This window comes from Pinus tabuliformis, chromosome Q (genome assembly GCF_031772625.1).
Source record: "Pinus tabuliformis cultivar Carrire ecotype Pingquan chromosome Q, CPIR1, whole genome shotgun sequence".
NCBI lineage: Eukaryota > Viridiplantae > Streptophyta > Pinopsida > Pinales > Pinaceae > Pinus > Pinus tabuliformis.
The window spans coordinates 813,075,626-813,090,144 of NC_142296.1; the positions used below are offsets into that span (position 1 = coordinate 813,075,626).

At 36.1% G+C, this 14,519-nt stretch overlaps 1 protein-coding gene across 6 annotated transcripts; it reads left to right on the forward strand.

The window, feature by feature from the left end:
* The first annotated feature begins 225 nt into the window (after positions 1-225).
* Positions 226-3,359, forward strand: LOC149222143 (F-box protein At1g47056-like). Of its 6 annotated transcripts, none has more exons than XM_089385276.1 (4): positions 226-410; positions 589-709; positions 1,000-1,062; positions 1,260-2,676. In XM_089385276.1, the coding sequence occupies exon 4, from the start codon at positions 1,406-1,408 to the stop codon at positions 2,486-2,488; it is 1,083 nt and encodes a 360-aa protein (XP_089241402.1). In that variant the 5' UTR covers positions 226-410; positions 589-709; positions 1,000-1,062; positions 1,260-1,405; the 3' UTR covers positions 2,489-2,676. The 6 variants fall into 6 exon arrangements, 5 of the variants coding, with proteins under 5 accessions (XP_089241402.1, XP_089241403.1, XP_089241400.1 ...); XR_016249408.1 differs by lacking the exon at positions 1,000-1,062 and adding an exon at positions 2,967-3,359 and having other exon boundaries at positions 227-410; positions 1,260-2,616; XM_089385277.1 differs by having other exon boundaries at positions 226-406; positions 1,000-2,676.
* Positions 3,360-14,519: the final 11,160 nt, after the last annotated feature.

Sequence of the window (14,519 nt, forward strand, 5' to 3'; positions counted from 1 at the left end):
TGTGTTATTGGAGTTAGCCCTACACAATTAAAAGTCTACCTATGAACCTCACTCTAATGAAAAGATAAAGGTGTCCAATAAATTAAATAAATAATATACAAAGATAAAGGTGTCCAATAAATTAAATAAATAATATACAAGATATTGTTGATGTGCCACACACTCATTATGACCGGGTGAATGTTCATATTGTTAAAATCCATAACAACACAATTAAGATTATATAGTTATTGCTACCAACCAGAGAAAAATTGTATGAGGGCCCGTGAGTGGTGAGTTCACCTTATCTCAAACAGGCGACATTCACTCTATATCATCCCATACATTTATATGTGTACAGGAGAGAGAGATTCGTAGCTTCGAGGTACATGTTTGGGGTGAATCTGCACGAAATATTTGCCATTGAGTAGGTACTGGTGCTTTATTATTACTCTATTGTGTTTGCGTAAGTTGTCAGTCACTGCCATCTTCCTCCTGTATGAAAGGATGATATGGGAGTTGCAGGAAGATCAAATTTTAATATTTGTTTTTTGAACATTGGAATATATATAATCACCCGGCCTACAATTTTATATTTTTTGTGGACAGGATCCGTCACTGGCGCTGTCGGACAGCGAGTCATCTATTTTCTCTATTCAGTGAACAGGAATACCTGTGCATTCTTCGGGATTCAAAGGCGTTTAGGCTTTTCACACATCGGTTTTATCAGGTACTGTGAAAGTCCAAGCATATTTCTTTGGTTTTCTGTACAGTAATCGCGACTGACGGCTCTGTAGAAAAAAAAAAGTAAGATGGTTTGTTAGTATTTCTGAAGTTGCGCTTTCATTTTTCTTCCCTGCGGGTTTAGGATTTCAGTGCCTTAGGGTTTGGGTTTTTAGCAATTGGTGCTAGTTTTTCTAGAAATTTTGGATCCGAATGTAGTTAATTTCTTTATCAACGGTTTGGGTTTCTAAAGCAGACCCGAATTCTCTTTTGGGTTTCTTGAATTGAAATACTTAGGGTTTCTTTGGGTTGGATCTTCTCAAATGGTGCCGTGCTCACTGTATGGATTAGGTATCGGATGTAAGTGCCGTGCTCACTGTATGGATTAGGCATCAAATGTAGTAGGGTTTGGTATCCTTCAATGTCTTTTGTAAAACTCTGGTTGAGTAAAACAGTGGCACTAATTCCCCATTTCATAAATGGTTTATATATGTCCTATGTAAGATTTGAACCCTTGACTACCTGATAAAAACATTCCTTCTTTGCCTCTGGTACAGCACCCCTGTGATCGGGACAGCCATTTGTGGAGCACCTTAGTTATTGTCAAGCGAACGGAAATTGTCGTGGCAGGTGTGCAGCAATTGGGCTGACATTGCTGTGGCGTGTTTGTGTTTGAGAGATAATCATTTTTTTCTTCCCTGTCATGGACAAAATCAGTGATGACGAGGTTGGCCTAATATTGAAGAGGGTAATAGACAGGGAAGATAGAAAAGCTTGTTCACAGGTATGTACTCAATGGCGAAGAGTCGAAGGCTCTACCCGCACCGTCTTGAAAGTTCTGGATCCCCAACTTTTGCATTCATTTCTTCCAAGGTATCCCAATTTGTTGGCTCTGGAAGCGGGAAGAGGAATTGCAGATTCTCACTTAGAATTAATAGCAGAAACTTGCCCTGCACTTCAAGTCGTCAATCTCAACCTCAGGCAAACTGAGAGTGTTTTAGAGGTCTTTGAGTCTGACATTGATACAGTGACCGATGAGGGTATCTGTGCCATTGCTGCCGGATGTAGGGATTTAAGAAGAGTATATCTGAGGAGAAGAAAGGGTGTGGGCAATGTGGGTGCCACAGCCCTTATTAAATCCTCAAATCTTACACATTTAGATCTCTCGTGGTGCCATGGAATAACAGATCAAGCACTCGAAGCAATAGGCGCCGCAGGATCCTTGCAAGTTCTTATATTACATGGCTGCACTTTGGTTACAGATTGGGGCTTAGCCTCGTTGTCTACTGGATCTTCTGCAAGAACATTGAAGAGGCTAGACCTTCAGGAATGTGACCAAATCTCAGACATGGGGGTAAGTCTTCTGCAGCAACTATCTTGCTTGCAAGTTCTGAATCTGGCTGAATGTGGACCTAGAGTTACTGACACAGGGGGTGTGGCTCTTGGTGCAGTTTCTAGTCTTGAAAGCATAAACTTTTCTTGGCTGATCAATATATCAGATATCTCGTTGGTTGCCATTGCTGAAAACTGTCACAATCTCAAGGAAATCAATGTCACAGGCTGTGAGTTGATCACAGGATATGGCGTTCGTGCATTTTCTCAGCACAAATCGTTGCAGGTTCTGATTTTGGCCTCCTGTTACAATGTGTATGGTGATGACATAGAGCAAACAGTGCTTGAATGCCCCTCTTTGTTGTATTTGGGACTCGAGAAAGGATTGAGATACTGGATCCCAGATGGCCTCCTGGAAAGAATTCCGGGTCATTGTCAGATAGAATGGTTATAGCAATATTTTTTGACAAGTCATTCTGGGGATATTTTAGGACCGAGGCTGTGGGCTAGTTGTTCTTACTAAACACTTGCGCTCTTGGATTACATTGTACGGGGTTATCATCATGATGGAGTAGGATAGAGGTATTTCAACATATGTACAGAAAAAATTGATTGTTTCCTGTAAATACATTTTTTAATAAACTTGGCATGTGGAGGGAACATCCCTACAGAAGCAGTAGGAAAATTAGCTTTTTAATTAACATTATAACTGCAAAGGTTTGTATATAAATATTCTTCCACTATAAAATTCAGTAGGCATTCTCTTTTCACAATTGTGATTCAACTAACTTGTCATGGAAACTATAGTTCAAACTTCACAGTCACTCCATTTGTTTGTAAACATGTCCTAACAGCTTGGTGCTTAATTCAGTTTTATACTTGTCATGGAAATTATAGTTTTGATAGCCACTTTATCTGTTAAACATGTGCAGGCAGCTTTTCTAAGAACACGAAGGAATCTGTCAAGAAAGGTTGGTCATTCTTTTGGTTGTTTTGATGACCACTTCATTTCCTAGTCAGTAGAGTTAAAACACAAGTGTGAAAAAGCTATGTTACGCATAATGGGACTGGATATGTGCATTTCATCTGGTGGTATGTTCAAGCAACTTCATCATGGATCCTATCGTCCTAGTCTAGGTTTAGAATAAGAGGGTGAATCAGTATCGGCCAAGCACAGCATGATACAATGACCATTAATGTAGAGTAGTTTTCTTCACGTTAAAAGATCAAATACAATTAGATAGTTCACCTATATCTGACTTGTTCTGAATTCTGTTTCAAGCAAATATAAATTATACCAAATAAGACACCAATTCCTGAGCTTGTGTTATGTTCTCTTATCGTTGACAATGAACCATATTACAGCCACTTCAGTAATAACTATTTTCAACTGTGGTACATTGTGGTTCTTAATGCTAGAAGAATATTTCAGATTATTGCACATTAAGGCTCAGAGCATGGATATCATGAATGAGGTTGAAATAAGCTCAGCTCCGACGTTCCATTTATAAGTAGTGCTTCTATATACAATTTCGTTAGAGTGCACAAAGATCAATTTAAAAAAAATCGGATAGCGTATGCTGTTGCACACAACGATAATTTTAATTGACTAGCTTTATTTTGGATTCCCGAGAAGACACTGTTACAGAGGGCTTTTATGGTTAAAAGGGACGTGGACAAAAATATTTGGCGTTTTTACCATTATTAAAGTAACTTATTATCTGCTTCATGAAAATTCATTTCTCTTTATTTGATTCTAAAGAAGGTACTTTAATTGGAGTATAACTCCCTCCCATACAAGGCAGTGCGAAATGGCTTGCTCTAAGTTTAGAAAGCATAATTTTAAAAGAAGCTGATTGCATATTATTACATCGATTTTCCCTCTGTCTATAACAATTATTGGGCAAAAGGCAGAGATTAGGTTTCTGAGATACATAGGTGTATCGTAAGAAGGGTATTAGACAATAATCTTTCTGCAAGCGTTCGGGATGACTATACCAAACCTTCCTTATTGCCATGTTTCACGTTTCTTTCTTGCACGGCCCACATCGGCGTGGATAATGAGTATTCATCTCGCTCTTTATATCTGGCAAAAATTGCCCCCTAACTCTGGTATGTTGAAAGTTGTTCCACACCATTTTTGGGAACTTCTACTTTTGTTGAAAGTTGTTCCACCCCATTGTTGGGAACTTGTACTTTTTTTGAAAGTTGTCGTTCCACCCCCATTGCTGGGAACTTTGACTTATGGGATTTTGTCTATGGGTTTTGTCCCATTTTATTCTGAAAAAAATGGGCCAGAAATATTAAACTTTAACTCGCCAGAAAACCATTCGCAAAGACGAGGCAATTGGAATGCCCCTTGTGCAATGGCAGTTAGTTATATTATGAAATATAAAAAGGAAACATGATTTTAGTCCTTTTTGTATAAAAGATGGCCATCGTTATTCTTTATTGTATAAAAGATGTCCATCGTGAAGCAACAGGGTTTTAGGGTTTTATTCATTCTTGTATAAGAAGAGCATCACGATGCAAGAAAGTGAAAGGTATGATTGGTTTTGGTCTGATTTTGAAACAATTGTCTAGTTATTTTGGCTTTCTTAATATTATTCTATGTTATCAACACCTCCCTCTCACAAGCTACTACATCAAAAGGAATAATTATATGGATTTTTTTCGATTGTTTGTATTTATGGTTTAAAGAAGGCGTTTAGGTACGTACATAAGACTAAAATCATGACAATGTTTTCTTCCCAACCATTCGAAAAGGTTTCCAACTGTAACAGTGGGCAACACCCACTGGCCAGAAAGAGATTTCATTGGCAAATAATGAAAATGGAGAGATCATTATACGGTCAAACGACCACTTCATAAATAGTTTTCAAAGGAAATACACGCCTGAGGGTGATATTACAAATTCAAAAATTTCAACTTCAATTTTGGTGATTCAGATATTGAAATCCCCCTATGCCACACAAATAATGGGGGGCCAAGTGTATATGAAATAATGCAATTATTGGTTTATTAAGTAAAATATGTGGACCATAGCATTACTGATTTTTTTAATCATATATACAAGAGACGGATTGTGATTTTTTTACTCATATATACGAGAGATGGATTGTGCCATCAGGAGAAAGGTACATATATTGGTTTTACAAAAAAAAGAAAGAAAGAGGGTAAGTGCACTTATGAGCAAAGGTGGATTGGGTGGTTGGATATATGACATTGCGATATATGGAGGCGTAGAAAAGTGCAATGTTAGAAGACTATTGTATATGGAAATTTTATAAAGATTTTTTTTTAAATTTATAGAGATTTGAAAATCTGTATTTTAATTGTGAATATATTATGAATTTTATGTAATAAAATTTTTGAATTTGAATTGGCAAGATTTATGGTTATATTCTAAGTCTATGGTTTATTAAGTGGCTATGTTTTATGGTTTATTGAGTGGCTATGTTTCATCTTCATTCGAAGCTTGAATTGGCAAGATTCATAGTTAAATTATAATTCCATGCTTATTGAGCAGAATTGGTAAGATTCATAGTTAAATTCTAATTCCATGCTTATTGAGTATACATGTTATCATGTGGGAGATAAAAAGATGAAACAAATTAAAGTCGAACCTTTGTAATCAATATAAAAGATCCAACAACCCACTCTATGAAGGAAGATCCTTGCTTCGTAAGAATGGTAATGTAGTGTGCAAGATTAATTGTTGTGTTTCTATTCACAACTTTAGTTGATTTTTTATTTTAGATAGTGATAGAGGCCTCAACAACTCTCTTTGATTTTTTTAATAAAATAAAAGGGGATCTTATATAAATTTTGAAAACATTGTTTTTGTTTGTATTTGTTTTTTTTTATATTGATTTAGAGTTATGGTTTGATGATTTTGCTTCTTTGGTTTTGCATGTTTCTTTGCATTGATTCTTTTGAGGTTTTCTTCATGGAATGATGTGTTGATGATTTAATGCTGTTATAACATAATCATTCGTGAGTTCTCGTAAGTGCATCTAGCCCAATGATTATGATTTTAGTGGAGTTATTGTGTCATGTAAATTTGTCATTTCATCACATTTTTCCACACATTATTGAAATACACTATTAGAGTCTTTGCTCCACAGTTATTCATCATTGGTTGGTTGCATGCTTATCTGATCTTATTCAAGTTGATTCCATGTCTTGATTTGCTTAAGATTGGAGTATCATGATGTTTTGATAGTCTCATTAAGGTTTGGTCTTCAGTGCATGATTGAATGAGTTGAACATTTTGGCAAAATTGAAATAATTCAATTAAGGTTTATTCATATCCAAACCAGTGGTACTGTGGTTGTATAATTGAGTTCATTAGGTATTATTGGCCTCTTTAATCTCATTGACTTAAATTTTGTATTTACATATAATAGGATCAAATCTTTGATTTCCTTTTTGTTTCGAGTTTGATAAGTCATAAACTCATGTATAATTTACTTTTAATGCATTAAGAGAGTTATATAATTTTGTTTATTCTAGTTTTATAATTTCTCAATTTTAATGTGACCATCATTTTCTCTTCATCAAGGGCTTTCTAGTCATATATTTTTTTTTTCATTCCAAGTTCAGGACAAAAAACTATAACCCTTGGAAGTTTTTGTATTATAACCATTTTTTGGCCACATCGCAGAGGATGTGTGCTTTTTATCCACATGGTCGCTAATGTGGATTGATCTAATTCTTATTTTATTATGTTATTTCACCTTACCTTATGCAACTTCCTATATCAGACATTGGGCTACTTTCTTATCTCACTTCATCAGGTTGGCTTAGGACCTCATGCATTTTATGATATTCCCAATTAACTTTCTTATCTCACTTCACGGGGCTTGCTTAGGACCTCACGCATCTTGTGATATTCCCAATTGACTCGCATATTTGGTTACCCCGCGATATTCTTGGAGGCTTCATCATTCACTTCACGCTCCATATTATTTTGTTTTTGTTTTTTTGGGTATAATTTTAATAATGTTGGACATTGCACATATATGTTGGATAACCCTTGGAAGTTTCTATATTATAACCTTTTTCTGGCCACATAGTAGATGATGTCTCCCTTTTATCCACATGGTAGCTAATGTGGATTGATCTAATTCTTATTTTATTATGTTATTTCACCTTGCTTTGCAACTTCCACTTCACCGAGCTTGCTTAGGACCTCATGCATCTTTTGATATTCCCAATTTTCTTTCTTATCTCACTTCATCGAGCTTTCTTAGGACCTCATGCATCTTGTGATATTCCCAATTGACTTGTATATGTGGTTAACCCTTCGATATTCTTGGAGCCATCATCATTCACTTCATCGTTCATGCATTCGATAATTCCTTAGGGCTCGATATCTCAACATTCATGCATTTTTTTTTTCCAATTGTATTGTTTAACTTCGATATGCGTGCATGGTCAAAACATCTAACATGGACTCCTTTCTCTATACCTTCCACTTGACTTTTATACAAATTGTGTTAATGACAAAATGCATTGTACATCCTCAAAATATCTCTTCCATAGTGCATGTGGGATATTTATTTTAACATCTAAATCAACAACTAAGATCAATTCATGAGCTACATCTATGGTCACTGAGTGTTGTTTTTGGGAGGCCATATCTAGAGTTCTAGAAGACCAAATTAAGTATATAATAACTTGTTGGAAAATTGTGAACACTTTGAAAAGGTTAATTTTGTCAATTTGATAGAAAAAATCCCTGAAAAAAGCTGAAAACAAATTTGCATATGATTTTAAGTTTGAATTTTTGTAAAAATTGTTAGTTTTATTTTATTTTATTTTTGAATGTACATGTGTGAATTTAAAATGATACTAGAGTAGATTTCAAAGGCAAAGATGAATAATTCAAGTCTATTGAAGAAAAAAAATTAGTTGAAATAGAAAAGACAACAAGGGCATAATTCCTTCAATTTCTGCAACTTATGTTGATCAACAAATTTTATATTTGTAGATTCAATTTAGAAAAGTATGGAGAGAGACTCTCTTTTTGTTGATAAAAAATATTTTATAAATACAACTTTTCTTATAAAGGGGGGGCACTTTTCGGAATCTAAAGGCTAGACCACGGAGATTTGTGGAGGATTTTAGAAGGCCAGACACTGGATCAAAGACAAGAAGAGACTTGTACTATTATAATTACTTTCTTGTAATAATTTATATTTTGGAATTATAAATGAGTGATCAAAGCTTGTGCACTATTGTCAAATTAGAGGGAACTTATTGATAACTCCTCAGGGCTATTAATTGTTACTGATTTTGATACTATTATTATTGTAAAGAATAATGAAAGACTTTTATTTTATTGTACTCAAATTTTGTTCCAGATTAATATAAGTTTGTATGATGTGCACTGTTGTTGCTTTATGCAAAGCTATGTTTGTTTAAAACCACTGATAAACTATATTTCATGGATGGTTTAAACTTAGAAAAATAAATGATTGATATGAGTATAATTGTTCATGATTTTCTTGTCACTATTTACTCACTGAAGCATTGATAAGTATTTGTTTTAATAGTGGTTTGATTATGAGAACTATTTTCATCTAATTCTATCAGTTTATCTTTATCTCATGTCAAATCTATCTTAACCCTCCACACTGAACATGAGTATGCATATATATGTAATTTTTTAACTAACTATTCACTGAGTTAAGATTAATGTGTATTTGTTTTAATTGTTATAAGGTTGTATGAACTACTTCTACAACTTTATAGCTTACATTTATCTCATGTTAATTCCTTTGTTATTATTTTTGCTCCTAATCGACATACTATGAATTACAACTATATTTCACTTATGATAGTTTAGGTTTAGAATGAGATAGATTAGTTCTTTTTTTTGGGGCATATTGCTTAAACAACATTTTAATTTAGGAGAGCTTCAACGAAAGTCTCCTTTCTAGGAGCAATTGATTCAGTGGCAACTGGGCCCACCTACCAATGGATGTCATCATAACAAATGAATAAGGGATTAATTGGGGCTTTGATCGGGTGACGATCCCCTATTGCAGGTAGGACATTATGTCTATCAACAATTGGTGCTAGAAAGAGGGTCAAACTAACAAATTGACTCTTTAGACATTTTCGGTTTAAAGTTTTCATTTTAATGGCTCATTTCAAAGTTTCTATTTGGAGTTGTGTTTTCTAGATGATTATCATGTAGTGCTCCATTAAACATAGTTAAGCTCTTGTAAAAAACTAAGTTTGATTGTGAGAGTAAAAATATTGCATTTGAATATGCTTTTCAATTTATCCATAATCTTATTTCTCATAACATTCTTCATAAATGTGTTATGTGCAGGATATTCACTCTGACTTCTGAAAGCCGAGTTAAGAAGTGGTGTGAAACATTGCTAGTTGCATTGATTCATTTGATGGAAAAATTTATAAATGAGTTTCTTTTTACTTTTAGAATTTTTTATTATATTAAATTACGAGGAAATTAATGATCTTAGAATGAAATCAGAGGAATCATTAGAAGACTTTTCTGCAAGGTTTATTAATCTTTATTGTAGATTTCCTTAAGATAATTTTCCTTTTATTAATGAATGGTTTCAACATCTAATTTCTCTCTTATGAACATGATCAACTAAATATTAATCAATCTAAATCAAACATTAATACTCATTTATAGATTAATTTAGAAGTGTCGAAAATCCATGAAATTCTGCAATTGCTAATATGAACAATTTGAAACTAATTTGTTTTCATATATACACAATTTCTCTACTTATTTTGTGGCAGAATAGGAACAAAAATAAACACCATCACAGTAATCAAGGAACACAATTTTCTAGGGAACCCAACTGGGAAAACCTTTTGCTTGTTTGAGAATTTCATTGAAGAAATGTGAGCAATAGATCTCTTACAAATACAACTTGTTTTGATAGAGAATACAATCTGATTCCCTCTTCTTGTACTAAGCTGAACCTATATGCAAGACCCCTAATATGCTTGTCTTCTTTAATACTCGCACAAGCTCCTATTGTACGTACTTTCTCTCACAAGCTCCAGACCCAAACCTGTGCAACTACTATAGGGATTAATGCATGGGTGGTTATGGCTAGAATACCCTTAAGGATCTTCATGGGATCCTTGGAAGACAAATTAAATTAACTACAACTAGCACAAAGAAACATGTACATATCCATATTAATGAAATGATATACAAAGTAGGACGAAAGAGATTACCTAAGATCCTGATACAATTTGGTTGGAGAATCCAATGTAGCGGAGGAAGACCTCTCTGCGAGCTCCTAGATCAACACCTACATATAGACAAGACAAGAAGTAATACTACAACATATAACCTTGATAATCAAAACAATAATAAATAAGGATATCCACTAAGATGCATCTAAGCTACTCATAAACTATGGCATTGCATCAATAAATAACTGAATCACAACATAAACACCATGGAGTAGACAACACAACTGCATGTCTATATTAATAATAGGAAAGGATGATTACAACCATCTGGTGAATCAAGATTCCCTTACTCCTCCAACTCCTCTCTTTCCCTCTCTTCTTAACCTCTTGGTAAACCAATCTGTCTCATACAAAGTTTTGATAGTAAGTTGGAAACGCTTCAACATTTCAAGCTCCTTCATAATGCCCAAAGTCTCCAATATATAGAATGAAAGGCTAATCCTTGCCAACTCTCTCATGAGTTCCCTTTGGGAAAAGCTAGGATGTTTCCTTGCTTTATTACTCTTTCCCTTTCTATTAAACTCCGTTAGAAATAGCAATATCCTCAAACAGGTCGAAGATGTATGTTTCTAGCTTTTCGAGCTGACATATGAGTAAAAAGTGGGATATTATTTAGTCAACCCACTCCTTTGACCTCCAAAACCTCACAAAAGTTGACTAACATTGCCCCTAAGGCAACACAAAGAGTTACCCTAGGGACTAACACCCCTAGCTCATGCACGGGGAGCGTTATAACTCATCTTGCTAGTTCCTGGGGAGCGTTACCCTAGCAAATAGGACTGTGAACTTGGTCAAACTTTTAGTCAAACTATATTCTTCCTCTGAGCTGATGAGAAGGTAATTTTCTTGTATAACAAATTCCCCCTAAAGTGTGAGAGCATAGACAAAGACGATGGCTGAAATAATTTAGAATTGCCGTGTTGGAAAAAAGAGAGAGAGGGGATCGGAGCTTCGAGACTACGAGAACCCTGATACAACCACATATGTTAAAATCTAAAATCATGTCCTGAGTCGGGCATTCCCATGCTTAGTAGCTATGTCAGATTGATTTCTCAACGAAGAGGTATGACGATCGTGTCCACCGATAAGCACAATGTGGAACTGTGTCATAATAGGATCATCATGACGAGCTGTCTTTGAAAAACAATATACCCAGCTTAGGAGAAGAAATAAGTCTGAGTGATGTAAGACTCTACCCAAGATCTTGATCCCACATCATCTCAACAACATATTTTGACACGTGTGAATAAAGGCGTTGAGGTCGAACATGTGCGAAATCGTCTGATTACCAGTGAATAATGACCACTGTTAACAGACGCGAGGATGGCCATCAATAATGATGATGGTCTCTAGTATGCGCAATACAATCTAGCGAGTATGAATAATGATGTTGTCACCGAACACCCTTAGAATCATTCAACTGAGAGCCAATAATGAAAACCCCCAATCAAACACAAGGTAACCGATCACTAATCACTGCAAGTTCCAAGGCACTGATATGTCTCTCGATCTACTTCCTAGATAGACTGTTGAGGTCGATAGGAAGAGACCTGTCGAAAGGTAGGCAATAATGTGTCCTACATCATTCAACATGAAACAGGACAAGAATGATTGTTTTTGAAGATAAATTTTGAGCAATGGGTCAAATCGATGGAGCGCATGATCGAAGTATATGAGTGACGGTTGATATAGGATTCAGAGGATAAAGGGACCCTTGAACAATCGAAGGCATGACATAAAGGTTTAACTAGGCATCTTTAGGCTCTTGAACACCAAAAGGCGTCAGGATATAGGGATGCAGGAACATCAGAGTACATAGGTTAAACTCATAGGATGGTAAGGTTCATCTGAGAGGTTGTAAAAAATGAGGTTTTGCTGAGGGAGTGCCATGTTCAAGGGAATGACTGCTGCCAAAAAATATTTCCAAATACAAACATAGAGAAATTGTGTTGTCCAATTTTTCCCCATATGATTAAATTTAACGAGTCCAGACGGGTAAACTCGGCGGTCTTTTCATATTTAGAGAGTCTGAAAAGAGCAACTCTAGGGGGGTCCCTTTGTCATAGTTGTTAACTGGGTGTGAAAAAGGTTTAATAGTATACCCGACATGGTTCCTTTTCCGTAAGTTAGTCCATCGAGTCCAGATAATGTGATAAACCTATGTTCAATATATGTTTGTCTCATTTTGTTACAAGTATGAGGGGACAAAGTAAACTCGATATTCTTCGTGAAATGTTAATGAGTCACGCGAAGACAAACTCAATAGATCTTCATCAAATTTTAACGAGTCAAATGAATAAAACTCGATATATCCTTTTTAGTTTAATGAGCGAGGAAAATGAAATAAAAGAACTGCTCATGCCTTCTTATGTATTTAACGAGCCCAAAGAAGGGAAAAACTCGGGGATTTTTCAATTTAAGAGCGAGAAAAGGTCCCAAAAAAGAAAGAACTCATACCGTCATCGTAAGATTTTTATGAGCCCGATGATGATAACTTGAAGATTTTTTAGTTCAAGAGTGAGAAAAGATCCCATAAAAGAAAGCGCTCATATTGAGTCAAACATGGTCGTTTATACAATTCAACACTAATTTTTTTTCATCAGAGCATAAGTATTGACAACATATCAAATAGCGTATGATAAACATAGGAATGAAAGAATTCAATTTCAATGATTAACTAAGGTGAGTCATACCTCCAGAGTGACTATAAGAAGGTTTGGAAGCCTTCATTTTCACCATTTGAGTTATGCGAGAGTGTTCTGGAGTGAAAAAGGAGTAGATCTTCACCGAGCAATTGTGGGCATTCTAGGCCACCATTCGACGTGTCGTCTATTCCAGGTCGATGGTATAACCCTCATCTTGCATTCTATTACCTCTTTCAATGGCATTTGGGGTGAAAATTTTGATTTTGGGGAAGCCATAGACAATTTTTTGTGCCTAATTCTACCTCCTAGGGTTGGAGGAGCATTAAATGGCATTCACGACCTGTAGCAGTGCGTTAGCACACCTTGTGGGCCTTAGGGGGGAGCGTTACGCTGCTTGGGCACATTTTGAAAGCCCAATGCATGATTTGTTATTGATTTCTCCATCATTTTGACTAATTTTTGGTTGATTTTATGCAGGTTTAGACCCATCATCATGAGTCTTTGGAGAGAAAGAGTTCATGACAGTGAATAACTAAAAATGCTTAATGATCTGAAATGCATACTTGCTTTGCATAGATGCAGCTTGATGAAGTATGCTAGACTTGACTTGATGAAGGGTCAAGAAGAACTTCTTAGCTGAATTATCTAACGATGGGATGAACACCAAGGTGTGTTCTAGATCGGGGATCATGAGCTCACGATCAAAAGAGATGATATTTCCTTTCTTACAGGTTTATCATGTAGAGGTGCACGAGTAAACTTGACCAGTGGTAGAATAGATCCACAAATCACCCTTGATTTGGTCTAGAGTCACTGTAGGCTAGGCAGTGGTTTAGTTTGTAACAGGGTCCCCATTGAGTGGACCAGGACTAGGTCTATGAGGGAGTTCTTCACCCGATGAAGGCAAAAATGGAAGCTTGTAAGACTCGTAGCTAAAAGGAATTTGGGTATGGTAATCTTATTGTATCCTTCTTTCTTGAGAGAGTGCCCGTGTTGAGGAAACAAATGAATTAGGCTAATCCCAGGGAGCCAAGGCAAGGGCGATGGGCTTCCCTGGTTCCTCGGACTAGAGGGGGACCAATTCGACACTTATTCGAAGATGTTTTCTTTAAGTGGTTTAGTGGCCAAATTCTCATGATCGATGATTATGTGTATGCAGGCATGGATTTCATGGGAGATCCAGATTTGATGTTGCGACCTGGCACTTAGTGGCCGCCACAAGGTAAGAAGGTTTTATTAGAGTACAAAAAGTATTTTTTAACTTTTGAAAGTTATGTAATGTTTTTTATTTTATGGATGAACAAGTATTGACATGAAGCGTTTTCTTGACACAGATGTGGCACCAGTGCATCCTGTAGGTATGCCTTGCCAAGCGGGCGGGGGGACCGACTACTTGGGGCTGGAGCGGGTACGACAACCGCAGAAGAGGGAGATGATACATAGAGTCTCCGAAAGGTTCCTATGAACCTCGAAGGTATTAGCATGGGTGTGCCTCCTCTTCCCATGAGGGAGATCCCTGCTCATATGCAGCGACACATAGTGGGTGTGCCTGAGCAATTTCTGGTTCCTCTTAGGAGGTTAGCT